Source organism: Dendrobates tinctorius, unplaced genomic scaffold, assembly GCF_039654945.1.
Source record: "Dendrobates tinctorius isolate UK_male_01 unplaced genomic scaffold, ASM3965494v1 ptg000089l, whole genome shotgun sequence".
Taxonomy (NCBI): Eukaryota; Metazoa; Chordata; class Amphibia; order Anura; family Dendrobatidae; genus Dendrobates; species Dendrobates tinctorius.
The window spans coordinates 18,532,527-18,559,619 of NW_027361757.1; the positions used below are offsets into that span (position 1 = coordinate 18,532,527).

Consider the following 27,093-nt stretch of genomic DNA (forward strand, 5'->3'; position numbering starts at 1 on the left):
GGAGATGGCTGCACAGGGGAAATGGGTGCACTGAGGAGATGGCTGCACTAGGGAGATGGGTGCACTGAGGAGATGGCTGCACTGGGGAGATAGGTGTACTGGGGAGATGGCTGCACTGGGGAGATGGGTGCACTGAGGAGATGGCTGCACTAGGGAGATGGCTGCACTAGGGAGATGGCTGCACTGGGGAGTTGGGTGCACTGAGGAGATGGATGCACTAGGGAGATGGCTGCACTAGGGAGATGGCTGCACCGGGGAGATGGCTGCACTAGGGAGATGGGTGCACTGAGAAGATGGCTGCACTAGGGAGATGGGTGCACTAGGGAGATGGGTACATTGAGGAGATGGCTGCACTGAGGAGATGGCTGCACTGAGGAGATGGCTGCACTAGGGAGATGGTGCACTAGGGAGATGGGTGCACTAGGGAGATTGCTGCACTGAGGAGATGGCTGCACTGAGGAGATGGCTGCACTAGGGAGATGGCTGCACTAGGGAGATGGCTGCACTAGGGAGATGGCTGCACTAGGGAGATGGCTGCACTAGGGAGATGGGTACACTGAGAAGATGGCTGCACTAGGGAGATGGGTGCACTGAGGAGATGGCTGCACTGAGGAGATGGCTGCACTGAGGAAATGGGTGCACTGGGGAGATGGCTGCACTATGGAGAAAGGCTACTTTCACATCAGCGATTTTTGCCAAAGTGTCTGCATTAGTCATACTCACCAATGGGGAGGCAGCACTAAAAGTGCATAGGGCAGCATAAACTCTAAATACGGCCCTGCTTCTTACCTCTTTCATTTGTTTCACTTTGTCCTCCTTTTGTAATGAGAAGACTTGCTTCTGCAGTTTCAGATTATGCTCCTGAAGCTGTCCTATTTTTTCTATTAGTTGACAAATATGTTCCAAATATCCAAGACCAGATCCGAGTGCTTTCGCTGCTCCCTGGTTGACCTGAAAAATTATTTTAACAATTTCATTTTAAAATACATTTTTTCAAAACATATTGAATAGGATACAAATTATAGGGTGGCATATTCTTAGCTTCATATGGGTTTAGAGCAGCTGTTCCCCTTTTGGTACCCATAGCATTATATTTTTTTACCCAATTTTTTTTTTCAAACCTGTTTCACCAAAGCTTTCTCAAGGGCTGTTCCCACTATTAAATATTTTTTTTATATTGTTGGATAAGGCAAAACCTAGCACATTTATAAAAATACTCTTGTGTCTAGACATTGATGCTTCATACTTATTGTGGCGCCCCCTGGTGTTCTTTTAATTTCAACTTTATATGTCCATTGCTGATGAGAAGACTATTTTTTTTGACTGGTCTGTGCAATATCAGTAATCACCTGCCAGGGTGTACAAAAAAACAGAGAAATTGCTGACTGGTAGCACATTATCCACTTACACATATGAGTTGCTGCCAGGAATGATAATTGTAATTCTGCAATGAGCAATCCAATCATTTGTTTGTTGGGTGATCCTGGTCATGTGTACACAAGCGTTCTAATGAACACTGGTTCCCGATTATTGGCTTGTCTAAATAAATCTTAAAAGAGGACCTTTCACCAAAATTTCATGTTGAATTGGACACAGGATGCAATAGTGGATGCAGAGCTAAAAAAAACTTTTTTTTTTAATTTCGCCTCAATATTGCAGAGATATTAGCAACCAAAGAATTTGAAGCCTAATACGTTGACACCCACTTGGATTTGTATAAATGAAAGAAAAAACGCGGACGGCACCGCTGTTACCGTATATCCTCAGCTGGTGTGCGGCATTCGGAGCGCTGATAACTGGCAGCTTCGGGTGCTAGACCTGAGAACTCACAATGCTCTGTATATCCAAGTAGAAATGAGGTCACACTCAATGAGCTGATGAAGACATTGCTTGATTTATTGGCACATGTTACACATGTCGGGCCGGGGGAGTGACATCAGGAGTGCAGAGGGAGCTGACAACGATCGTTTTGCGCTATCCAAGCGCTTCGACGGATTTAACAAAGTTATCAGACAATTTTCACTGGGGGTGTGACCTTCTACTGTTACTAGAAAATGATTGGTAAACATAAAAAGGGGAGGAAGTACACATCTCCAGTGAAAACTGTCTGACCCATTAAAAAAAAAAATGTTCATTCATTAAGTGCCAAATACTTTGATTGTTGATATTCCTGTAACCGAGAAGCAAAATAAATTAATAAAAAAATGTTGATTTTACTTTTCAGTCACTATTACTTCATCTGTCTAGAGCAGGGGTGGGGAACCTCAGGCCCCAGGGCCATTTACGGCCCTCGATGACCTTTTATCAGGCCCCCGAGCAGATTCTCAGGGACCGCATTCTTGGGCAGGGAGCTGTATTTTGATTGCCACGAGCTCATTAATTTCTTCTTGCTCTGTTGGCAGACACACGCAGTGCTCACTGCTGAACATTGAAGGGCATGCAATGAAAGATTAAGTCATGAAGCCAGTGCCAGAGTCAGGATGTAATTTGTGGGCGGAGTTTGTACGGCCCCCGAAGGATGGTATAACTATCCAAATTTCCTTTGGCAGAAAAAAGATTCCCCACCCCTGGTCTAGAGCAACATTAAAAATTTGATGAAGTGTCCTCTGTAAATAACATCTGAAAACTCATTTATTCAGACTGGCCTACCACCTCAACACATTAACCTAATCTATCCCTATGAGGCACAGCCAAAAGTTTTTACCATAACCATCGTTCCCTGCATCATGTTCCCACATGCTTTATGCATCCATTAGCCCTCTGCGTCTGTACTGTTACCATTATGGCTGGTCCATACAATCAGGGCAACTGTTACCATCCACCTTTCGTGTCTCCTCTTTTTCCTCATAGACTGTAAGCTTGCGAGCAGGGCCCTCATTCCTCTTGGTATCTGTTATGATCTATGTGATTATTGTTATGCTGTAATGTCTATCGTCTGTACAAATCCCCTCTGAAATGTAAAGTGCTGCGGAATATGTCGGCGCTATAAAAATAAAATTATTATTATTATCTGAGGATTGTAAGCATCTCAAGGGAAGAAAGTTATTTACATGGGGGAATTAATTACAATAACAGATGGTTTTTTTCACAGGTGGAAGTTCACGCGAAGTAATATCTATTGTTATCCTTTAGCTACCTATCTTATAATCGAAGGCACAGAGGAAGGAATGGACAACCATGGTAGTCTGTTTTATGGATCAAGTCATTTTCTTTTATGTGAAGGAAATATTTGCCCTTCAACATTCAACTAAGTATTGCAACAAGGTGTTTCTGTGAGTTGTCAGAGGAAAGGATCACTGCTTTTAACCAGATGAATAGTGTTAGAAGGTTACATCAACAGAAAATGTGTAATGATGCATGGCGACTGACCTCATGGCTGAATTCTGAGAAGAAGCAAGATTTACGGCACTCCTGTGATGTGTAGGTCAAACACACTATATTTTGTCAGCATTATCTAGGAGCTAACAGATAGTTATCCCCAGCCCATGATATTCTATTCACCTGTCTTTTTTAAAGTGTATTTAATACAGCACCTTAGGATGACTCTTCTCTAAAGCCCCCATCTCACATAGTGAGATCGCTGTAGCGTCACCGATTTTGCGACGCAACAGCAACCTCGCCAGCAATCTCGCTACATGTGACACGCAGCGGTGACCGCCCCCCCCCGCTGGATATCGCTGATCGTGCTCAAATGTCCTGGGCCATTTATTCATCGTCGGTGTCCCGCTGGTCAGCGCGCATCGCTGTGTTTGACCCCGACGAGCGACCTCGTTGGCGAAGCAGAACTCAGGGACGCAGGTGGGAATCTTCAGAAAAGCTGCTGTGTGACAAGGTACCAACGACCGCCGAGGTCGTTATACAGACCGCTGGATGGTTGCTGCATCGCTGAAGAGATCTGCCTGTTTGGCAGCTTACTAGCGACCATTTAGCGACGCACCAGCGATCCTTACCAGGTCATATCGTTGTCGGGATCGCTGGTGCGTCGCTAAGTAAAACGGGGCCCTGAAGCCGTAGATTTAGGTCCATTCAGGATAAAATCTGCAAGAACTGGACAAAGATTTGGGACAGAATCGAGAATGCATTTGTTCATACAGACTTTTACACAACACCATTTTTTTTTTCATTTTTTAATTTCCTTTCGATTTAAAAAAAATAAAGATGTTATTCTTCTCTACTCCCCTCTTATCTCCTCTTGCCACAATCGCATACAAGATTTCTCTCGCGCATCACCCCTACTCTGGAACTCTCTACCACAACATATCAGACTTTCACCTACCATCGAAACCTTCAAAAAGAACCTCAAGACCTACCTCTTCCGACAAGCCTACAACCTGCAGTAACCACCGATCCACCAAACCGCTGCATGACCAGCTCTACCCTCGCCTACTGTATTCTCACCCATCCCTTGTAGATTGTGAGCCTTCGTGGACAGGGTCCTCTCTCCTCCTGTACCAGTTATGACTTGTATTGTTTAACATTATTGTACTTGTTTTTATTATGTATACCCCTGGAATAAATGGCGCTATAACAATAAATAATAATAATAATAATAATTATTATAGCCAAATACTGGTTGGAAACTAATCCTCAATTGGTAAATGAGATAATTAGAAATCTCAATAACGCTATACTGATGGAAAAGAAGATACATGTTAAAAGGGAAAGAATGGGTAAATTTGGTAAGCAATGGGGAAACTAGATTAGATGCCCTGGGGTGGTATCTGAGGAGTTGGTGAGAGATGTGTTTTTTAATTTATTAATACTTTAATCTCAATTGTTTTCCAGAACATGTTGTGCACCAGAAAAAGAGTATTGGTTCATTGGGGAGGGTGTATGACTTTTTGGCTGTATTAATATTTTCGTTTTGTAATATACAGCTCTGGCAAAAATTAAGAGACCACTGCAAAATTTTCAATTTGTCTGATTTTTCTCTTTATAGGTATATTTTTGAGTAAAATGTAAATTGCTCTTTTACTCTATAAACTACTTTCATCATGTCTTTGAATTTCCAAGCACTAAATTTTGTATTTATTTTCAGAAAATGAGAAATGGTCAAAATAACAAAAAAATGCAGTCCTTGCAGACCTCAAATTATGCTAAGAAAACAAGTTCATAATCATTTAGAAACAACAATACTAATGTTTTAACTCAGGAAGAGTTCAGAAATCATTATTTTGTGGAATAACCATGATTTTTAATCACTCCTGGTTCAAAAATTTAATCAATTCTTCTTTGTTTGATGGCTTGTGACTATCCATCTTCCTCTTGATTACATTCCAGAAGTTTTCAATGGGGTTCTGGACTGAAGATTGGGCTGGCCATGACAGAGATTTGATGTGGTGGTCCTTCATCCACACATTGATTGACCTAGCTGTGTGGCATGGGGCATTATCCTGCTGGAAAAACCTGTCCTCAGAGTTGGAGAACAATGCCTGAGCCAAAGGAATCAACTGTTTCTCCAGGATAACTTTGTATGCGGCTTCAGTCATTCGTCCTTCACAAAGATTAACCTGCCCAATTCCAGCCTTGCTGAAGCATCCCCAGATGATCACCGATCCTCCACCAAATTTCCCAGTGGGTGCAAGACAATGTGGCTTGTACGCCTCTCCTGGTCTCCATCTAACCATTAGATGAGCAGGTGTTGGGCAAAGCTGCAAATTAGACTCATCAGAGAAAATTACTTTACTCCAGTCCTCTATGGTCCAATCCTTATGGTCTTTGGCAAAGTTCATCCTGGTTCTCCTTTGCTTCTCATTGATGAAAGGCTTTATTTCTACCTTTACATGACTTGAGCCCTGCCTCTAGGAGCCTGTTGCGAACTGTTCTTGCCATGCACATCACCCCAGCTGCCATTTGCCATTCCTTTTATAGGTCGTTTGATGTCATCCTATGGTTGCTGAGTGACATTCGACTAAGATGACGGTCATCCCGATCAGTGGAGAGTCGTTTTCGCCCTCTGCCGGTCTGTAGCTTTGTTGTCCCCAATGTCTGCTGCTTGATCTTGTTGTAATGGACAGTCGTCTTAGAAATTTTAAGGATGGAGGCAACATGATGATCACTGTATCCCTCTGCTAGTAAAGCCAGAATTGAGCCCTTTTTCCTCACGCAAGACTTTTCTTTTCAACTCCTTTGGCATGGTTAAAAGTTATTTTTTCACTCCTATTAATTTTGGGATATTACTAGCACTTGTTTTGCCATCCAGCTTGTCCTATTGCAAGAGGATTGAGAACACCACAGCAGGGTTTTTTAAACTTTCCTTCGTTAAATAAGATTTGGTTCAGGTGATGACCTAATCAGAAGCACATTAAGTAGAATGGGGTGTACTCTGGTTGAAATTCAACTGACACTGGAATGGAATGGCTGCCAGTCATGTAAAGAAACTGATTTTTATAAAACTGTGCAGTGATCTCTTAATTTTTGCCAGAGCTGTATATGTAAAAAAAAAAAAAAAATCTATAATGATCTTATGTTTAACAAAAAGATTGGTGCTGAACTCGTGTGATTCTGAATAAACCTTTTCTGTATTTAAAAAAAATAAAGAGGTTTCAAACAACTGAACAGAGAAAGATTTTGTGTTTGACAGGACAGTGCTGACACTCCAAAAATTTTTCACTGAACTCCATTTTGTTTCTAAAGCCTATAGATCATTACAACGTTCTCCTTTTGGCATGACTTAGTGGACTTCCAGGGAGTGATTCAGATGAGTTTCCAGTTTTCCTAAGTTTCCCAGTGATCAGTGGCATGGCGTTTCAGTAAAATGTACTTCAAAAATGATAATCAAAGGAGTTGTGCATTTATCTTTAAAGAATTCATGGTATAAATTCCCTCTCATGTTACAGCAACTAAAAATACTTTGTTTTCATGATGCACATTGTAAGATAATTATTAGCAAATCATCGTGATCAAAGGAAGCCTCAACGCTTGTGGCCACCGCTATCATCACTTTTTGTTTCATTTACTGAATGCACATTAGCGTTTTCCATGCTGCCAATGTCATCACTTTGCAAAAAAAATAATGATCAGATTCATGGAAACAAGCTGTGCTCATTTCTTTTACACTCTTCATCTCTCTCTACAAAAGCAGGAAGTGAACTCAACGCTTTCCCATAACAAACGCAATATTAGGGAAATGCCAAACCAATGACTTTCCGCTTTCTTCATTATGTGTGGACTACTGTGAAGATGAAATGTTCAACAATAATACCATGCGGAGCACATGATGATTGCACATGATTTCCAATGAGGTTTTACCGGAGAAAATTTACACAATTTCCGTCCTATGTGTAGAAGCGCATCGTAATTTATTTTGCTGTCACGCAGGAGCATCTGCCCCGCACTTAATTTATTTGGTAGCTTTAGAACAAAGACGGCAACTAGGAAATGTTCCTGTAATGACTGCACAAAGGTGTGCCCTGAACTTTTGGCTCCAAAAATAAAAATACTATATTGATTCTTATATTCCAGTTAGACTCATTTGGATTTATTTAAAGGAGCTGTCCACTACTCGGTCTACCCCTTCTGAAACACTATGTTTCAGAATGTCTTAAATGACATCTGGAGGACGTGAAAACTGTGGCTGCTCTCTCACTTCCACCAGATGTCTTGACTTGTCCAAAGCATGGAAGAGTGAAGCCAGCGCTGATTGGTCACAGTAATTCCCGGGAGAGCCACAACTGACAACGCGTTTTTGTTCAGTCTTTTACATCAGTATTTCTAGCCAAAATCAGGAGAGAAACAGAGGAAAAGTATAATAGAAACACGTCACCACCACTTCTGTATTTATCAGTCACTCCTGGTTTTGGCTTACAAATGTTGATGTAAAATACTGACCAAATACTGAACGTGTGAACGTGGCCTAAGTTTTATAATTTTACTGGGGGAAAACAGGGATTCAGAAGGGGTTGTCCAAGTAGTGGACAACCTCATTAATAGTTAGGTTATATAGGCATGTTAGCTCGCAAAATAGGAATATACGGTAAATGTCACAGTTTTTATTCTTCTATAAGGCTATGTGCACACACTGCGGATTGGTCTGCGGATTTTTTATCTGCGGAACCGCAGGTAAAATGACCTGCGGTTTTACCTGCGGATTGGCCTGTGGTTTATCACCTCTACAATGGAGGAGATGGTAAACCGCAGCAGAATCCGCAGAAAAGAAGTGACATGTCATTTCTTTCTGCGGATTCAAAACCGCAGCTTTTCCGCAGTTAACAATCCGCAGCATGTGCACAGAAAATTGTAAATCCCATAGGATAACATGCTACTGTACACTGTCTGCAGAACTGCTGCAGTTCTGCTGCGGCCAAAACCGCAGCGGAACCGCAGCAAAAAACGCAGTGTGTGCACATAGCCTTAGGCTGTGTGCACACGCTGCGGATTCCTCTGCGTTTCCGCAGCGGTTTTGGCCGCTGCGGACACGCAGCAGTTTTAGCTGCGGTGTACAGTACCATTCATTTGAATGGGAAAAAAAAAATGCTGTGCCGACGCTGCGGAAAAAACCGCGCGGATTTGCTGCGGTTTTGAATCCGCAGAAAGAATTGCATGTCAATTCTTTCTGCGGAAACCGCTGCGGGTTCCTATCTCCACCATTGTGGAGATAGTGAATCCGCAGGACCAAACCGCAGGCAAAACCGCAGATAATCCGCAGGTCTTTGGACCTGCGGATTATCTGTGGTTTTTGCAAAATCCGTGCGGATTAATCCGCAGCGGATTCCGCAGCGTGTGCACGTACCCTTAAGGGCTCTTTTAAACACAAGTTTTTAATATATGTGCTATCCATTCTTTCTGGATATATCACAGACCCATTACAATCGATGTGCCTTATCACATTCACGTGTCATTGATTTTATGGAATGATCGTCCACCATGAAAAAAAACAAAAATGCAGATTCGATCTGTATCATTGATCATGTCATTTGCTTGCTGTCTGTATGATACTTTTTAATAGGTACGAATGGCTAAGATCAAGGATTCAACAAGTACTGTGAAAAAAGAGGCATGGGCCAAAGAAAAAAAAACAGACTTTTTTCATATGTGAGAGAAAAATTGTGTGTAAAACTGAATTTGACTTTCACAAAATGATCTCAGTGAAAAACAAATTTAAAGTATTTCAAAACGAGACGCATCTCAATCAAATATAAGGTCAAACACAGATCCTCAAACTATTGGCTTGGATTATATCAAGCAGTGACATTGATTTTGCAGTCAGATAGCAAATAAACGGAGAACATATCAGGCTTCCCCTCAATTGTCAATTGAAGCATCTCATGTTATCTACCAAAACGTTACTACTAGGGGGTTCCACATTAGGCTTGGTGGGCACTTATGGGATAAATCCCTAATATATCGATGAAGTTTTATGTTATATAAATTATCCTTGACTAAGGTGAATGTAGGTATGCTACCAGAATATACTGTATAATAGCTGTTCTTATATCCAGTGTCATTTAGTTAACAGATGTTGCCTTGTCTGGTCACTGATGTATCTTAGCTGCACCTTATGCTTGTTCTCACATGCCTGACTTCCACCAGGAAAACTGCCCATTACAGCAGCAATATCCTGAGGACATGCAGCTGGAAGAGCAGATGTACATTTTTGCCTTAGGTCAATAAATAGAGATTTCTTTGAAGTGAAAGAACCCCATAAACTACACATAAGGAACACGACTGGATTAAAGTGATATGAAATCTTCCTACGAAAGAAGCTATAACCTTTTGTTACATGAGTGACATTCAATTGCCTGGTTCATTATCCATTTTCCAGATTACTCACTCTAAGGTATCTCCATGTTACAACCTACGCTTATGTAAGCAGAGCGTTACAAGGGAGAGATGAGGCTAACCTTCTGTTACGTTCCATGATGTCTTTGTGAACCTGCAGTAACAACTGATGAATTATTAGTCAAAGGATAATTAATTGCATTATTTACCTATGAGCATAGCACTACCTGCACTAAGAAGCACACAGTAAATTCATGATGACTTCTAAAAGGGATTATATAAGATGTATTTTGCAATATAAGACAACAAATGCTAAGAAAATCATATATTATTGCATGGAAAGGTTTTAACAGTAGAGGGGTATTCCCATCACTTGGATATGTCATCACTTATTCTCAGGATCAAACTTCCGGGACCTCTACCGATCCAGAGTTTATATGGGCTGTGGTGTTTATATAAAGCTGCGTCTCCTTCATTATTTTTTTCTAGCCACCAAACTGTTCAGGGAGCAGCCAAATGGGGCTTGTGTCAGTTTCCTGCACAGCAGTGTCCCCTCATTCCCAGGGTCCGCTGGAGTCCCACCGCCAATTTATAGCAGTCTTCAGTTTAGATTCTTGTAAGCTCAGAAGCTGCTGAGAGCCGGAGCTGAACTTAAAGTCTAGGATCTTGATTTATGCGTCTAGTCAACTAGGATGTCCTTGCTATATCCTGTTGTGTCGTCTATATGATTCACATTTCCCTTACTAACAGTTCCAATTCCTAGATTTATAACTTCCTAAATCATTTGCCAAGTGAATGTCAAGTAAAGATACTGTAGGTAAAGAGATAACTTTATATATAGGACAGTGGGGACAGCTTTTAGAGATGTTTTACATCTAGAAATATGAAGGCTTCTGGCCTCTATATTCTTATGTCTGACAGGTTGGAGCTGGAGTTTAATTTGTTAAGAGTGGTGTGCATCTAAGACAATGCACCTTAATTTTGGATGCACTCACAATCAAATACGTATGAGTGCTGTCAGACACCCTAAAGCTGGCTATACATATTTGATAGCTGACTGCCAAATGTTGCTTTGTTCGACTGTCATCTCAACCAATTTTCCCATACACAGAAGCTCTCACTTGGCCAAGTGCTCCCTTGTTCTCCATGAGCTGCCAATTGACTTATCTCCGAGAAAGTCATGCATTTTGCGATCTGAAATCAGACATGCGCGATCGACATCTCCCCCAAGCATTACTCGGCCAGTGCCCCCATAAACATTAGAAAACTGGCTGAACCCATCAATATAGGTCGGTTTGGCCTTCATAAGTCTAATGTGTATTGGAGCCTTAAGGCTTCTCTCTTACAATCAATCCAAATAAAATGGCCATAGGGTCTGTGATTGAAAATTTAGATTGTGTTCCCTATTGGAAACAGGGCAAGACCTTGTATACAGGGCTGCATGGTACGTTGGTGTTATAAAAGCAACAGGAAACCCATGAAATACAAGTCATGTTGTAAAGATATTTTGGACTACTTTGTGACTTTGACATAATAGATACTAATAGCTGCAATACCGATGAAAGGGTCACAAAACCTCTGTTATATTTTTCTCGGACTGGACCAGCAGGTTAGATGGAATTTGAGTTATGGTCTTTTGTGTGTATTATTTTTCAGTATCACTGAACCACAAAGAAATAAGAAGGTAAACTTAGAACGGGTTTCTTCATCATTGTTTTAGAATGTCTAGAAATGTCATTTGTTTCCTATCTGTACAATTGCATTACATCCTATATCTTTGTAAAATAAATGACCTGGATCTTTGACAAAACACTAATTTATATATTTTATTTCATTTAAAGCATTTACAACCACTATATAATATCACCTGAAGTAATGCCCATTTCCTTCAAATAACAAAGGTGACGTAAAAATGAGAAAATTAAAATTCCCCTTGAAAACCACAGACTGGCGTAGGACCCAGTTCCCTGAGGAATGTGCAGCATTGTCTACGTGGAGAACTTCTTTTAATAACATCCTCGCGATCAGAAATAGAGTCCGCTGCTGGGAACAACTTCACAGCATGGTTTTCCTTTTCTTGATCTTGGCATCCTCTACTTTGAGGCTCAGGATGTGCTAGACAATCCTGATCTTCTTACTGCCTTTTGGCTGGAATTATCAGACCAGATGAAAGACAAGTCACCACATTCTCTTTCGTTTTTATGTTAGGACATTGTAGTAAATCCTATTGAATTATTTGGAAATGTGAAGCAAATAAATTTAAAGGGCTATTAATATACAAAAATGCCTTAATGGGTGTCAACTACGTATACACTGTTAGGCGTCGGGTTCCTGTCGCTGCACAGCAGGAATCCCAAGCCATGCATTCGGCAGTCCCCCATTCCTCTCCAGCCACAGAGGAGGCTGCTCAGCAGACTCGTCAGTCCCGGGGCTTTGCTCAGACCAGCACTGTGGGTTTGGTTGCTGCTGCCACCTCTGGTCCAGCTATAGCAACGCATGCTGGTCAGCAGCGAGCTACTCCAGGGACTAAGTCCTCCTTTGAGTCCACTGAGCATGCCTGTGGGACAATCTCTCATTGGAGATTGGAGGTCACATGCTCAGGTCCTTCTCCAGCTCAGATTGGACCATCAGGAAGGTCCCGGAAGGACGCTGGTATAAAAGGGTCGCATGGCCGCTCGGCCATGCGCTAAGATAGACTTTTGTTGAGACTTGTGCGAGTGTTGATGGATGCATGGAACTGGTGACCCCTCCCTTTGATACATATATGTTAGGGTTAGTTTAGCTAGAGTCAGTGCCTCAAGGTGTCAATGCATGTGCCTCAGTGCTCCAGTCAAAGCACAAAGGTTAGCGCCATAGTGCCGCCATATTTCCCGTACCTCTGGGCGGTACAAGTCTATCCGCTGCACCCTGTGACAGCTAACAGGGCACAGCATTCTAGCGTCACTCTCTAGCGCCGCTGCAGCGACTCCGTGCGCAAGTGGGTCTAGAAGGACTCTGACTCCATTCCTCTGGGCAGAGTTCTGTGACCACATCGCTTGCGCTCATATCTTATTAGCGCAACCCTGTGAAGTAACAGGGTTCGCCTCGTACACTCCGGGTGAGGTAACCCGAGCGTGCTATTATCCGCCATTACCTAGCAGCAGGTTACATCTCTGCACGGTGGACCCCGGGCTGCGAACGCACCTCTTACCATCATAATTATTTGGTGCAATCCGCTAGCCCTTAACATATACAGTAGCGACACTTATATATACACACAAAAGACATACTTTTGAAATGATTGTCGAAATGATTGTCGATTTAGAGTGGCTGATATTTGGCATACCAGTGTTTCTGGAAACTTTCATTCCTAGTTATGGTCTCAAAACATGGTGGTGATTTCTCCAAGAACTATCAAAATAAACGTCCATTCCGGCATAAAGATCATCAGTATCGGCTACAGATCTCGCAATGTGAACACACGATCTGCTGCCGATAACATGATATTGTAGGTTGCAGAAAGATGGTATTATCAATTGTTTCATACCAATAAGCATTTGTTAACCAGTAAAGGAGCACTGACCGACTTGTATGTATTCTATCTGTGCTTGTTACATGGCTATATGGACCATTACACTTATAATAATACTCTTACTACAGTAACTCAGTCTTATAAAAAGGCCATAAGTAATGGCTGACATACACTGTGTACGGAAAGTATTCAGACCCTTTCAATTTTTCACTTTTTGTTTCATTGCAGCCATTTGGTAAATTCAAAAAAGTCTATTTTTTTTCTCATTATTGTACACTCTGCACCCCATCTTGCCTGAAAAAACAGAAATGTAGAAATTTTTGCAAATGTATTAGAAAAGAAAAACTGAAATATCACATGGTCATAAGTATTCAGACCCTTTGCTCAGTATTGAGTAGAAGCACCCTTTTGAGCTAGTACAGCCATGAGTCTTCTTGGGAATGATGCATCAAGTTTTTCACACCTGGATTTGGGGGATCCTCTGCCATTCTTCCTTGCAGATTTTCTCCAGTTTCGTCAGGTTGGATGATGAACGTTGGTGGACAGCCATTTTCAGGTCTCTCCAGAGTTGCTCAATTAGGTTTAGGTCAGGGCTTTGGCTTGGCCAGTCAAGAATGATCACAGAGTTGTTCTGAAGCCACGCCTTTGTTATTTTAGCTGTGTGCTTAGGGTCATTGTCTTGTTAGAAGGTGAACCTTTGGCCAAGTCTGAGGTCCAGAGCACTCTCGAAGAGGTTTTCATCCAGGACATCTCTGTACTTGGCCACATTCGTGTTTCCTTCAATTGCAACCAGTCGTCCTGTCCCTGCAGCTGAAAAACATGCCCTTAGCATGATGCTGCCACCACGTTTCACCGTTGGGATTGTATTGGGCAGGTGATGCGCAGTGCCTGGTTTTCTCCACACATACTGCTTAGAATTATCACCAAAAAGGTCTATCTTCGCCTCATCAGACCAGAGAATCTTATTTCTCATAGTCTGGGAGTCCTTCTTGTGTTTTTTGGCAAACTCTATGCGGGCTTTCATATGTCTGGCACTGAGGAGAGGCTTCTGGCGGGCCACTCTGCCATAAAGGCACGACTGGTGGAGGGCTGCAGCGACAGTTGACTTTGTGGAACTTTCTCCCATCTCCCTACTGCATCTGAGGAGCTCAGCCTCAGTGATCTTGGGGTTCTTCTTTACCTCTCTCCCTAAGGCTCTTCTCCCACTATTGCTCAATTTAGCTGGATGGCCAGTTTTAGGAAGACTTCTGATGGTCCCAAACTTTTTCCTTTTAAGAATTATAAAGGTCACTGTGCTTTTAGGAACCTTGAGTACTGCAGAAATTCTTTTGTAACCTTGGACAGATCTGTGCCTTGCCACAAACCTGTCTTTGAGCTCCTTGACCAGTTCTTTTGACCTCATGATTCTCATTCCGTCTGACATGCACTGTGAGGTGTTATATAGACAGGCGTGTGCCTTTACAAATCAAGTCCTATCAGTTTAATCAAACACAGCTGGACTCCAATGAAGGAGTAGAACTATCTCAAGAAGGATCACAAGGAAATGGACAGCATGTGACTTAAATACAAGTGTCTGAACAAAGGGTCTGAATACTTATGATCATGTGACATTTCACTTTTTCATTAGTAATAAATTTCCAAGAATTTCTAAATTTGTTTTTTTTCAGTCAAGATGGGGTGCAGAGTGTACATTAAAGGGAACCTGTCACCCCCTCCAGGCGTTTTTAAGTAAAAGAGCCACCTTGTGCAGCGCTAATGCTGCATTCTGTCAAGGTGGCTCTTTTATTTAGCGTCCCTTCCACCGCAGAAATAATCATTTTTAAAATTGGTCAGACATACCTGAAGTTTGTCAGGGGGGCAGGTCTTTCCCCCTCTGACAGAGACGCCTCACATACATCAGTCGTGTCCTGCTTTTAAATTTGGCGCCACCTCCTCAGGGTTCATTTCTTTTTCTTGTGCCTGCGCTGTAATATTCTGACGTCACCACAGGTCCTGTTACACCGCTGCCCTGCTCAGCTCTGCCTCTACAGGTCACATGGTGCTGATGTCATCACAGGTCTTTCTGCACCACTGCTATGGTGAGCTCCGCCCCACCTGGTCACATGGTGCTGACGTCATCACAGGTCCTGCTGCACCACTACTCTGCTGAGTTCAGGAGCGAGAAAAAGAAATGAACGCTGAGGAGGCAGCACCAAATTCAAAAGCAGGACATGACTGATGTATGTGAGGCGTTTCTGTCAGAGGGGGAAAGACCTGCCCCCCTGACAAACTTCTGGTATGTCTGACCAATTTTAAAAATGTTTATTTCTGCGGTGGAAGGGACGCTAAATAAAAGAGCCACCGTGACAGAATGCAGCATTAGTGCTGCACAAGGTGGCTCTTTTACTTAAAAATGCCAGGGGGGGGGTAACAGGTTCCCTTTAATGAGAAAAATGAACTTTTTTGAATTTACCAAGTGGCTGCAATGAAACAAAGACTGAAAAATTTTAATTAGTCTGAATACTTTACGTACCTGTAGTTGGAGACATGATGGATGGATCTGAAACCTTCTAATACAGTTTGATCAGTTCGATAGCCCATACGGTGCTGAATTTCTGGTTATATGTAAATGTTCAGACCGATTTTCTGCTACTTTCTTGGCTCAAGCATGAACTCAACTCAGTGAGCTCACCTCCAGCTGGTACTCCTGAACAGTCCATGAATGCTGCCTTAGACTCCATTTAGATACACCAACCTGTGACGCTAAACAGCTGCTAATCAATAAACCTATACCCAATCGTTTATTAGTTTGTTTACACATACAGACCGAAGGAACATACATGGTTCCTAGCAGTGCAAGTCCTCTTTCCATAGTATTGTGCACTACTGAGAACGATGATCTTTTGCACTGCGGAAAAGATCATTTCACCTGATGAATGAGTGTTTTGTCTGTTCTTCAGGTGATTGGCAGCCTGTTTACACTGAAAGATTAGTGCAAAAATAGCATTATTAATGGGAATCTGTCAGATGGGCATGCAGGTCATAGAGAGTTGAATAAAATGATACCTTGATATCTGCAATCCGATGTCTTATTCCAGAGAAATCCATGTTTTTGTTATATGTAATGAGCTGTTCAGGACTATGGGACGGACACTGATCTGCATGAGAATCTGCTCTAGAGATTATTTTAAATTAAAGGAGACATTACCAGTGTGAGACATGTAATGACTTAGAAAATGTGGATTATTCTGGAATAAGACATCGGATCCAATATATCAAAGTATCATTTTATTCAGCTTCCTATGACCTGCATGCCCATATAGATGGCTATGGAGGGTTGATCTTACTGACAGATTCCTAAGAACGCTTGTTCACTATTATTTTTTAGTATAAATTCACCCTTACAGTGGCAGTCACTGCTGTGCTTCATTCATATTTGGACTGTCCCTAGTTCCAGATTAAATGCTTTATTAATCTATAGGAACAGATTTAAAATGCCAGTTTCTACCGTCTTCCATTCAGCCGTAGCTATGTCCCTATAACAGGCAATGTATCCCATCTTTACCATCCGTTATGTTTTACAAGTCCCACAGTTCCTAACCTCGGCTGACTGCCATACCCCGCTACAGACGTTTGTCATGTTTTAATTGCATAAATCTTAACACCCTCGGCTCATGTGCTCCAAAGTTATGAATCCTTCTTATAGTTTTGCATAGGGTTTAATTATACAGCATGACAAGTGAATAACTTATTAGTATGTCAAGTTCACTGATGTATCACCAGTCAATGAACTTAAACCAAGCAAACCTCAATGGGAACCATGTACATTACTATGCTCTGCTGACCGGTCACCTTTATAGTTAGAAAAGGGGATTTCTTTTTAAATTTCTCTTCTTCGGGGTCTTTTAAGACTTTGTTTTCTTTATTTAGATGTATCCTAAAAGATCCATTACCCATAATATTGTACAATGTATCTATCGTAAAACTATAATGCTCCTTGTACATCTGACACCCTACTGTAACACTGAGTCATAGTGAAATACCAGTACGCCATTTTTTTTCTCCCCTCCGAGGAAATGATAGTTTTTACAAATGTGAATTCCTGAAGATAAAGATGTACAAATAAAATTCGGGTGTTGAGTAATTTATACTATTTCTTCATAGGTTTTCTTTAACTAAACCAGACAATAGCATGAGGCAGTGTTTAATATGTGTATTTAATTTCCATTGAAACATGAGGTATTTTATTCTCGGGATTTTCCAGAATATGTTTTTGGACCCCTGAATGGGTTCTCACATAAACAATATAAAGGAAAAGATGTAGGCCATAGATCGGGGGATCACCACATAATGCATAAAAGTACAAGCTTTATTAGGTACAAAAGCCACACACAAAAAACATTAAAAACAATAAGGCTATGTGCACACGGTGCGGATCCTCCCCCGGATTTTACTAAATCCGCAGGTCAAATTACCTGCATTTTTCTTGCGGATTTCTTCCTTTTTGCTGTTTTACTGCCGTTTTTGTGCGGTTTTCCACCTGCGGATTTGTAAAATGGATCAGATGGAAAACTGCAGCAAAACCGCACAAAAGAAGTCACATGCTGCTTTTTTTTTCCGCGCAAAAACCACGCGGAAAAGTCCGCAGCATTTGCACAGCGATTTTTTTTCCATAGGCTATAATGGTACTGTACATCACCTGCAGTTCTGCTGCGGATCCGCAGCGGCAAATCTGCTGCGGATCCGCAGTAGAAACTGCACCGTGTGCACAGAGCCTAAAAGTCACACATGTGACATACACATTAACAATTGAGCTTATAATAAAGCCCTAACCCACAACCTAACACTCATGTGTGTCAAACAGTATATAATGCAATATAATTCAATATAAACAGCATACCATCAATCAATAGTACAATAGGGTAAAGAAGAGGTTAAATTGGAGTCCCAGCCCAAAGGAAGGAAAACTATTTGTAGCCACTAAGATGCATATTACACGCCTGAAACGGCATTACTTGATATACACAATTCCAAAGGGCAGATAGAAAATGTATATAAAGCACAGGCAGTCTGCCATATTGCATGACTCCAATCACAAAAACTAACCCCTTACAATGATATATATAAATGCCCTGAGGCGGTATGAATATATAGCAGCGGTTTACCAAAGGTACATATATGCATGTATCCAAGACCTAATGCATATTGTAAAAAAAGCCAAAGAAGGCAAATAACACAATGATATACCTAATAAAGCTTGTACTTTTATGCATTATGTGGTGATCCCCCTATCTATGGCCTATATCTTTTTCTTTTTCTTTATATTGTTCCAGTTTCTATAGGCCTGGGTTAGGATCCTACTATTATATATCCTGTGGTGCCCCCTCAATTTTTGTATATACAGGGTTCTCACATAAACGTTCATATGTATGAGGGCTGTCTGCTTCTACGGTATGTCCACTAATTCCCATAATAAAGCTGAAGTTCTTTAGTTCAGGATGAAAATATTATTGTAATGACGTTCTGTCCGTGGTCGCCTGGCAGCTCTAAAATGGCTATTATGGACAGGCTGAGCTCAAACCTTCACCCTTTAACACCCGGAGACAAATCTGGACATAAACAGGGACCCCTGGGCTGGGGCCACGGAATAAGCAACTGTTCAGTGGTGCAGGCTGGCACGAGGGGTCAGGTAGCTAGCTGGGTCAAAACCAAGACGGCAGGTAAAAGTACAAAATCAGAATATGTAAGAAAAGTCAGAAACAAAAGCTGAGGTCAAAAACAAGGAACGATTATACTATAAGGAGCTAAATGAACAGGATCAAACTAGAGGTACACAAGGCTATATCTGGTAGCTTCCCGAAGCCAGAAGTAACCTAGAAGCTTAAGTAGGGTGTGGTGTTTTACAATTGCCTGAAGCAGGGATCTGATACAGCACATACACCCTTGCTGCCAGACTGGACAGCACACACACTTATTTATTCTATCACACTGGACAGCTCACACACTGTTTCTGCCAGACTTGATGGCACTGCAGCTCGCAGCCACCCTAATCTAAATGGCTAGCAGAGCCTGTGTTGTCTAGAGCTTCTGCTCCCAACGTCTCTTCTATCACCACCGCCACTCGCCAAACGAATGTGGTGGTGCCTGGTGATGGAAAAAAACATTCCTAAAGCACATCCTGGTGGAGATAAAAAGGTGGGTTCTTTCTACAGTGGTTTGTGAAAGTATTCACCCCTTGGAATTTTTGAATTTTTTTCGAGTTTTGCTACCTCACAACCTCGAATTTAAATTTTTTTTTTTAGGGTTTGCATCAGTTCATGTAAAAAACATAATTGCAACTGTGAACATTTGGTTTTCTTTGTATTGTGACGTGAACAACAAATAGCACAAAATAACTGAAAACTTCAGTGTGCATAGATGTTCACCCCCTAAAGTCAGTACTTTGTAGAGCCTCATTTTGCAACAATTACAGTTTCAAGTCGCTTTGGATATGTCTCTATTGGCTTTCAAAATCTTGGCACTGGGATTTCTGCTCATTTCTCATGGCAAAACTGCTCCAGCTCAAGTCTTACCATAGATTCTCAATCACATTAAGATCTGGGCTTAGACTAGGCCACTCCAAAATATTTACACGTTTCCTCTTAAACCACTCGAGTGTTTTAGCAGTATGCTTTGGGTCATTGTCTTGTTGGAAGGTGAACCTTTGTCCTAATCTCAAACCACTGACAGACTAAAGATGTAGCTCTGATGTCAGTAAGCCCTCCCTTCTTCCTCATTCATTGCCTTTCAGCCATCTTAGAAGCTCATGTGTTTCCAGCCCTGTTTTTGAAAAGTCTTTTTTACCTGTGGTATGTGTGCATATCTGCAATAATTCAGCTGGAAAATAAACCTTCTTCTGGAATCTTCACACCTGCCTCCTACAGTCGAGTTCAAGCTATATGATAATATATCTGTGAGTACTGGTTTTATACTGAGACAGCCTATAAATGGTGTTTAAAGCACCCTATATTTGCAGTCTAGCTATGAAGTCAGAATAATATTCCTGTGTTTTGCACCATCCACCTTCCCTGTCCCTGCTGCTGAAAGACATCTGCACAGCATGACGCTGTGTTCTTGGGGTGATGAGTTGTGTTGGTTTGGTGTCAGACATAACATTTACCTTGGTGGCCAAAAAGTTACATTTTGGTTTCATCTGACCACAGCACCTTGCTCCATACATTTGGGGAGTCTACCACATGTCTTCTGGCAAACTCAAAACAAGCCTTATAATTTTTGTAAGGAAAGGCTTTTTTCTGCCCACTCTTTCATAAAGGCCACCTCTATGGACTGTTTGGCTTATTGTGATCGTATGGACAAATACTCTAGTCTCTGCTTAGGAACTCTGCAGCTCCTTCAGGGTTACCTTTGATCTCTGTGCTGCCTGTCTGATTAATGCCCCTTTTCCCCAGGCTGAGAGTTTTGGCGAGTGGCCCTCTCTTGGCAGACTTGTTATGGTAACCTGTTCCTTCCATTTGATGATAATGGATTTCATGGTGCTTCCAGGGGATGATCAGAGATTGGGATATACTGTATATAATATATATTTATTATTATTATTTTTTTTTTTTTAACCCAACCCTGACTTGACTGCTCAACAAATGTGTCCCTGGCCTTTTTGCAGATCTCCTTGGTCTTCATGGTGTTGTTTGGCTAGGGGTGTCTCTTGCTTAATGGTGTTTCAGCCTCTCTGGCTTTTCAAAAAATGTGTATATACAGTTGTGCTCAAAAGTTTACGTACCCTGGCAGAATTTTTGTTTCCTTGGCCTTTTTTCAGAGAATATGAATGAGAATGCCAAAACTTTTTCTCCACTCATCGTTAGTCGTTGGGTGAAGCCATTTATTGTCAAACTACTGTGTTTTTGCTTTTTGAATCATAACGACAACCCAAAACATCCAAATGACCCTGATCAAAAGTTCACATACCCTGGTGATTTTGGCCTGATAACATGCATAGAAGTTCACACAAATGGGTTTAATGGCTAATAAAGGTAACATCCTCATATTTGACCTGTTTGCTTGTAATCAGTGTGTGTGCATAAAAGCTGAGTGAGTTTCTAGGATCCAGACAGACTCTTGCATCTTTCATCCAGCCACTGATGTTTCTGGATTGTGATTAATGAAGAAAGTAAAAGAATCTTCAACAGATCTACGGGAAAAGGTGGTTGAGCTGTATAAAACAGGAAAGGGATACAAAAAGATATCCAAGGAATTGATAATGTCAGTCAGCAGCATTCAAACTATGAATAGCACATGAAAAATCAGGGGCTTTGTAAAAACAAAACCACTGTCAGGTAGACCAACAAAAATTTCGTCCATAACTGCCAGGAAAATTGTTCGCAATGCAAAGAAAAACCCACAAATGACATCAGCTGAAATACTGGACTAGCGGTGTGGCTGTTTCAAGATGCACAATAAGGAAGCACTTGAAGAAAAATGGGCTGCATGGTCGAGTCGCCAGAAGAAAGCCATTACTGTGCAAAATGCCACAAAGTATCTCACCTACAATACGCAAAACAGCACAGAGGCAAGCCTCAAAACTTCTGTAACAAGGTAATTTGGAGTAATGAGACCAAAATTGAACTTTTTGGCCACAGCCATTACATTTGAAGAGAGGTCAACAAGACCTATGATAAAAGGAACATCATTCCTTCTGTAAAGCATGGATGTTTTGGGGATGTGTGACCTACAAAGGCACAGGAAACTTGGTAAAGTTGAAGGAAAGATGAATGCAGCACGTTATCAGCAAATACTGGAGGCAAATTTCAAATCATCAGCCCGGAAGCTGCGCATGGGACGTACTTGGACGTTCCAACATGACAACGATCCAAAACACAAGGCCAAGTCAACTGGTCATTGGCTACAGCAGAACAAAGTGAAGGGTCTGTAGTGGCCATCTCCGTTTCCTGACCTCAATATCATTGAGCCACTCTGGGGAGATCTCAAATACGCAGTACATGCTAGACAGCCCAGGAATTTACAGGAACTACAGGATTTTTGCCAAGAAGAGTGGGCAGCTTTACTATCTGAGAAAATAAACTCATGCACAACTACCACAAAATACTTCAAGCTGTCATTGATGTTAAAGGGGGCAATACATGGTATTAAGAAATAGGGTATGTGAACTTTTGATCAGGGTTATTTGGATGTTTTGAGTCATCATTATGATTTAAAAAGAGAAAACACAGTAGCTTGACAATAAATTACTTCGCCCAACCACTAACCATAAGTGGAGAAAAAGTTTTGGTGTTATCAATCATATGCACTGGAAAAAAGCCAAAAAAGCAAAAATTCTTCCGGGGTACGTAAACTTTTGAGCACAACTGTTTACTGACAGACCATGTGAAACTTAAATTTCAGACATGTGGACTCCCTTTCTTTAATCATGTGACTTATGAAGGTAATTGCTTTCACCAGAAATGTTAAGGGGCTTCATCTCAAAAGTGGTGAATATATACAGTATGCACATGCCAATTTTTAGTAATTTGCTCCCATAAGGCTGAGTTCACACGTAGCGTTTTTTTTCGCGTTTCTGCAGCGGTTTTAACCACGCGATTTTGCCACGAAAACGCGAAAAATAAGCATCCCATGCATTCCTATGGGATTCTGCAATGCTGTGCTAATGCTGCGGTTTTTACCGCGGCGAAATCACTTTGCGGTAAAAAACGCAGCATGCTCATTAATTTCGCTGAATCGCGGCGATCCTGCACCCATAGGAATGCATTGTTCTGCTTACTTTCCGCATGTGGCTGTGCACACCATCCGAAAAGTAAGCAGAACATTTGCGGATGGTACCCACGGTCTGGAGGAGAGGAGACTGTCCTCCGGGCTCTGGGTACCATATCCCTGTAAAAAATAGAATTTAAAATAAAAAATATTGTTATTCTTACCTTCCGGTGTCCCGCGCAGCCTTCCCGCCTCTCTCCACGTTCCCGGTCCCAGTAAGCCTTTGCGAGCGATGACGTCCGTTCTCGCGGGATCGCGAAGTCTTGCGGTCATTCGCGCGACGGCATCGCGAATGACAGCGAGACGTAGCAATCCCGTGAGAACAGACGTCATCGCGGTAATTGTCGCAAAGGATTACTGGGACCGGGAGCGTGGAGAGAGGCGGGAAGGCTGTGTGGGACGTCGGAAGGTGATAATAATATTTTTTTATTATTATTTACATTCTATCTTTTACTATTGATGCCGCATAGGTGGCCTCAATAGTAAAAAGTTGGTCACACTCGTCAAACACTATGTTTGACGAGTGTGACCAACCTGTCAATCAGTTCTCCAAGCGATGCTCCAGATCGATTGGAAAACGCTAGCAATTCTGCAAGCTAATTACGCTTGCAAAATGCTAGTTTTTCCGTGGGAATTTAAAATGCGATTTTCCCGTGTGAACCCAGCCTAAATGTAATTTATGGCTATATTTTTCTCACTTCACTTCAGACTATTTAGTGCTGATGCATCACACGCACAGGTTGTAATGTAACAAAAGAGGTAAAAAGCCAAGGGGTGAATACTTTTGCAAGCCACTGAAATTGGTAAAGAAACCCCAGTATTTGTTATATATATATGACAAAGGTGTCATGTGCTTTACAAAGCCATTTTATGTTCCTTTTTCATTCTTTCTACTTGTTTCTCGCCTTTCGTTCTTTCCATTTAGCAGATTGTGTTGTTCTGATTTTATATATCCTTACATTGCATTTATACAATTATAGTGTAATGTATTTATATCGATCTTTTCTATAACTGGAATGTGTGATAGGCTGTGAGTAATCTCTTGATGTCACAGAGTACACATATCATCCAATCCTTTAATACTGTTTAATTTTCATTTCAGTGTTTACGATGTTCTCGCAAGATTGATGTCGTTTTAACTGAATGTTTAACAAAGCGCAATATCTCTGATCACAATTTTCTTTTTCTTCTGAAGATAAATTACATGATTGCTTTTAAAGCCCGGCGATGATACCTGCTGAACAGAAAACAACGATCTGTCAGCGCAGAGGATAAACCTGAGCCTCTGAAGTATAGAAGCAGCAGGAGCTGGAGCCGGGCCAGGCTGCTTATAAAGCCTCATGCAACAAAGATGCCTTTATTGGCCTGAAACATAAATAATTTAATCAATGTCGAACCTGTGTTGAAAAATGTAGCATGTTGTACGATGCAAAAGTTACAGGGCAGGAAAAAACAATTGCATTCTTCATGGACTGCAAGGACTTTGAAATCATCTTTAAATGTGATATAATGGGAGTTCTGTGTCCTGTGTCCAGCTTGTCTGTCATGTGCGGCCTCCAGTGCTTGCTAATTACTATATGTGAAGGGGCCACGTAGAGAGAAGGAATGCCGCACGAACAGTCGGGCCTAAGGAACAATGTGTGTGCGGCCTAATGATTAGAAGTCAGTGCTCTTACAAAGAACATACAAAGGACCCGAGAACCTTTCTTGCTGCTTAATCCCTTTGGTTCCACAACATTTTGCCATAGAATGCATTAGTCAAAGCCGGCAAATATGTATTCTCTTGTACTATATATGAGTCAATGTTAGCTTAACGGATTCCTTACAATATAATCAAACACTATTCATATGTCCATTGGTATTTTAATGTACCTTAATATACAGTGTCAAAGGCCTGAGTAATGTTCACATTATCACGTCAGAAATTAAAAATAAATTCTACGGTTTGTACAGACTGCTCCTTTGGTCTCTGTTGGGCCGCCATATGTCGGCTTATTTTTATTTTATTTTTTTTTACTATATGAGTGGAGCAGACTTCACTTTCCTAAACATTGGGCCAACAAAAAAAATGTACACTGAGTGGTACAAGTTCTTTCATATGCGAAGTCAATGACATCATAAGCGGAAAATGTCTAAAAATCCTCCAGAGGTCATTCTATTTTTCTCCGACATTCAATAATAAGACGACATATAGTACTTGTAGAGGTTCGTGGTATAACACTATGTAGTACGTCTTACCTATGAAATTTTCAGGATACCCATTACTAAGGCTCATTTGCCTTAAGATATTAGTGCCAGTTGATAATTTTTCCTAATCGGTGGCTTAGTTTCTTGTAGCTTCGATTACATTTATTTCTTTTGTTCCTAAAGTTCTGAAATAATTTTGTTAAAAGGGATTGCCTAGTACTAGCGTATTGATGACCTAGCAGTAGCATATAAATAGCAGAAAAACTGACTGAAACATCAAGAACTAGTCTGAACAGGTGCATACCATAAAAAAGCAACTTACATATCAAAATGCGAAAATGGTTCCACTCAATTGTGTTAAGGCATGTCAATGTGAAATACATGAAGTGTGAATAGCAAAATGGCTTTTGAAATTTAGGAAAAACACATGAGATGCTTAGCACAAAATTTGGCCAAATAATGTGAGCCCATCAACCATCGTCAATGTAGTCTCATGGATCGAATGGGTCCCTGACCTAACGGCCCAGTGTGAACACTAACCTATGACTACTCTCTGAATGTATGGGTGAATATACACACCTTTCTTGGCAAAGCCAACATTTATGGGTTGGTCGGAACCTGATGTGATCAGATGTAATTAAAATCACCACATGGTGAAGGGCGGAGTGCTCAGTCAAAAGCTTAGCATATAAATAACAGAAAAACTGACTGAAACATCAAGAACTAGTCTGCTATTTACACCTCATGTATTTCACATTGACATGCTTTAACATGACTGAGTGCAACCATTTTCGCATTTTGAACTATCAGTAGGATAGTTTTTAAATATCAGATCAGTGGAAGTACAAAATCCGGCACCCTGATAAGCTGATGTCTGCTCCGACACAGTGGATGTAAACAGTGAATGGAGCTGGAACAAAACACCTCTGTACATTGTTTTTAGTGGCTACTCCAGGATAACGAGGCTAGACTCCTATTCAACTGAATGGGAGTAGATTGTGAGTTCTCGTGGGCAGGGTCCTTTCTCCTCCTATACCAGTTGGTGACTTGTTTTGTTCAAGATTATTGTATTTGTTTTTATTATGTATACCCCTTTTCACATCTAAAGCCCCATTGAATAAATGGCACTATAAAAATAAATAATAATAATGGGAGATAACCTGCAATACCCAGGATCAAATCACTAAACAATGTACAAAGTTGCGCTTTGGTAAATCAGCACATACGTTGTTTACATCCAACCAACTGAGCGTTTAACAGCTGATTGGTAGGGATGCCAGTTGTCGGATCCCCACCAACCTGATATTGATGGCCTATCCTGATGACTAAAAGTTAATTTTCCTCAGCACATGGAGGTTAAATACTCAATAAAATCATCAACACCAGTTTTATCCTTTTCATCATCTTCTTTACCAAGGTCGGTATTAGAGTTGAGCGATACCGTCCGATACTTCAAAGCATCGGATCGGAATGGATCGGCCGATCTTAAAAAAAAGTATCGGTATCGCCGATTCCGATACCGGAAGTCCCATTCAAGTCTATGGGACTTCCGGTATCGGAATAAGAAAAATCCTGTTTTTCCCTTGTACAGCCTCTCTGGGGTCTGTACGGGCCTTTCGGGGGGCTGTGCCGGCCTGCCAGGGGGTCTGTGCAGGCTCCGGTGGTCTGTGCCGGCCTGCCGGGGGGCTGTGCAGGCTCCGGTGGGCTGTGCCGGCCTGCCGGGGGGCTGTGCCGGCCTGCCGGGGGGCTGTGCAGGCTCCGGGGGGCTGTGCCGGCCTGCCGGGGGAGCTGTGCAGGCTTCGGGGGTCTGTGCAGGCATCGTCCGATGGGACTACAAGTCCCATCGGGCGATGCCTGCTACCATGACAGTGATTGACACATTAGCCAATGATGGGACAGTAGTAGTCCCATCATCCGGCTAATGTGTTGAATGT

General features: G+C 41.7%; 1 protein-coding gene and 1 long non-coding RNA gene across 2 annotated transcripts in view; one reads left to right on the top strand and one right to left on the bottom strand.

Moving 5' to 3' along the window:
• The window catches only part of LOC141098247 (uncharacterized), a 129,735-nt gene that overhangs the window by 52,514 nt on the left and 50,128 nt on the right, over positions 1 to 27,093 (bottom strand). Inside the window, exon 3 of the mRNA XM_073585876.1 lies at positions 790 to 951. Coding sequence (XP_073441977.1) covers positions 790 to 951 — 162 coding nt within the window. The remainder of the gene's footprint in view (positions 1 to 789; positions 952 to 27,093) is intronic.
• On the top strand, positions 19,097 to 24,927 carry LOC141098296 (uncharacterized). Its single transcript, XR_012234201.1, has 2 exons — positions 19,097 to 19,405; positions 24,168 to 24,927. It is a non-coding gene; the product is annotated as an uncharacterized lncRNA (long non-coding RNA).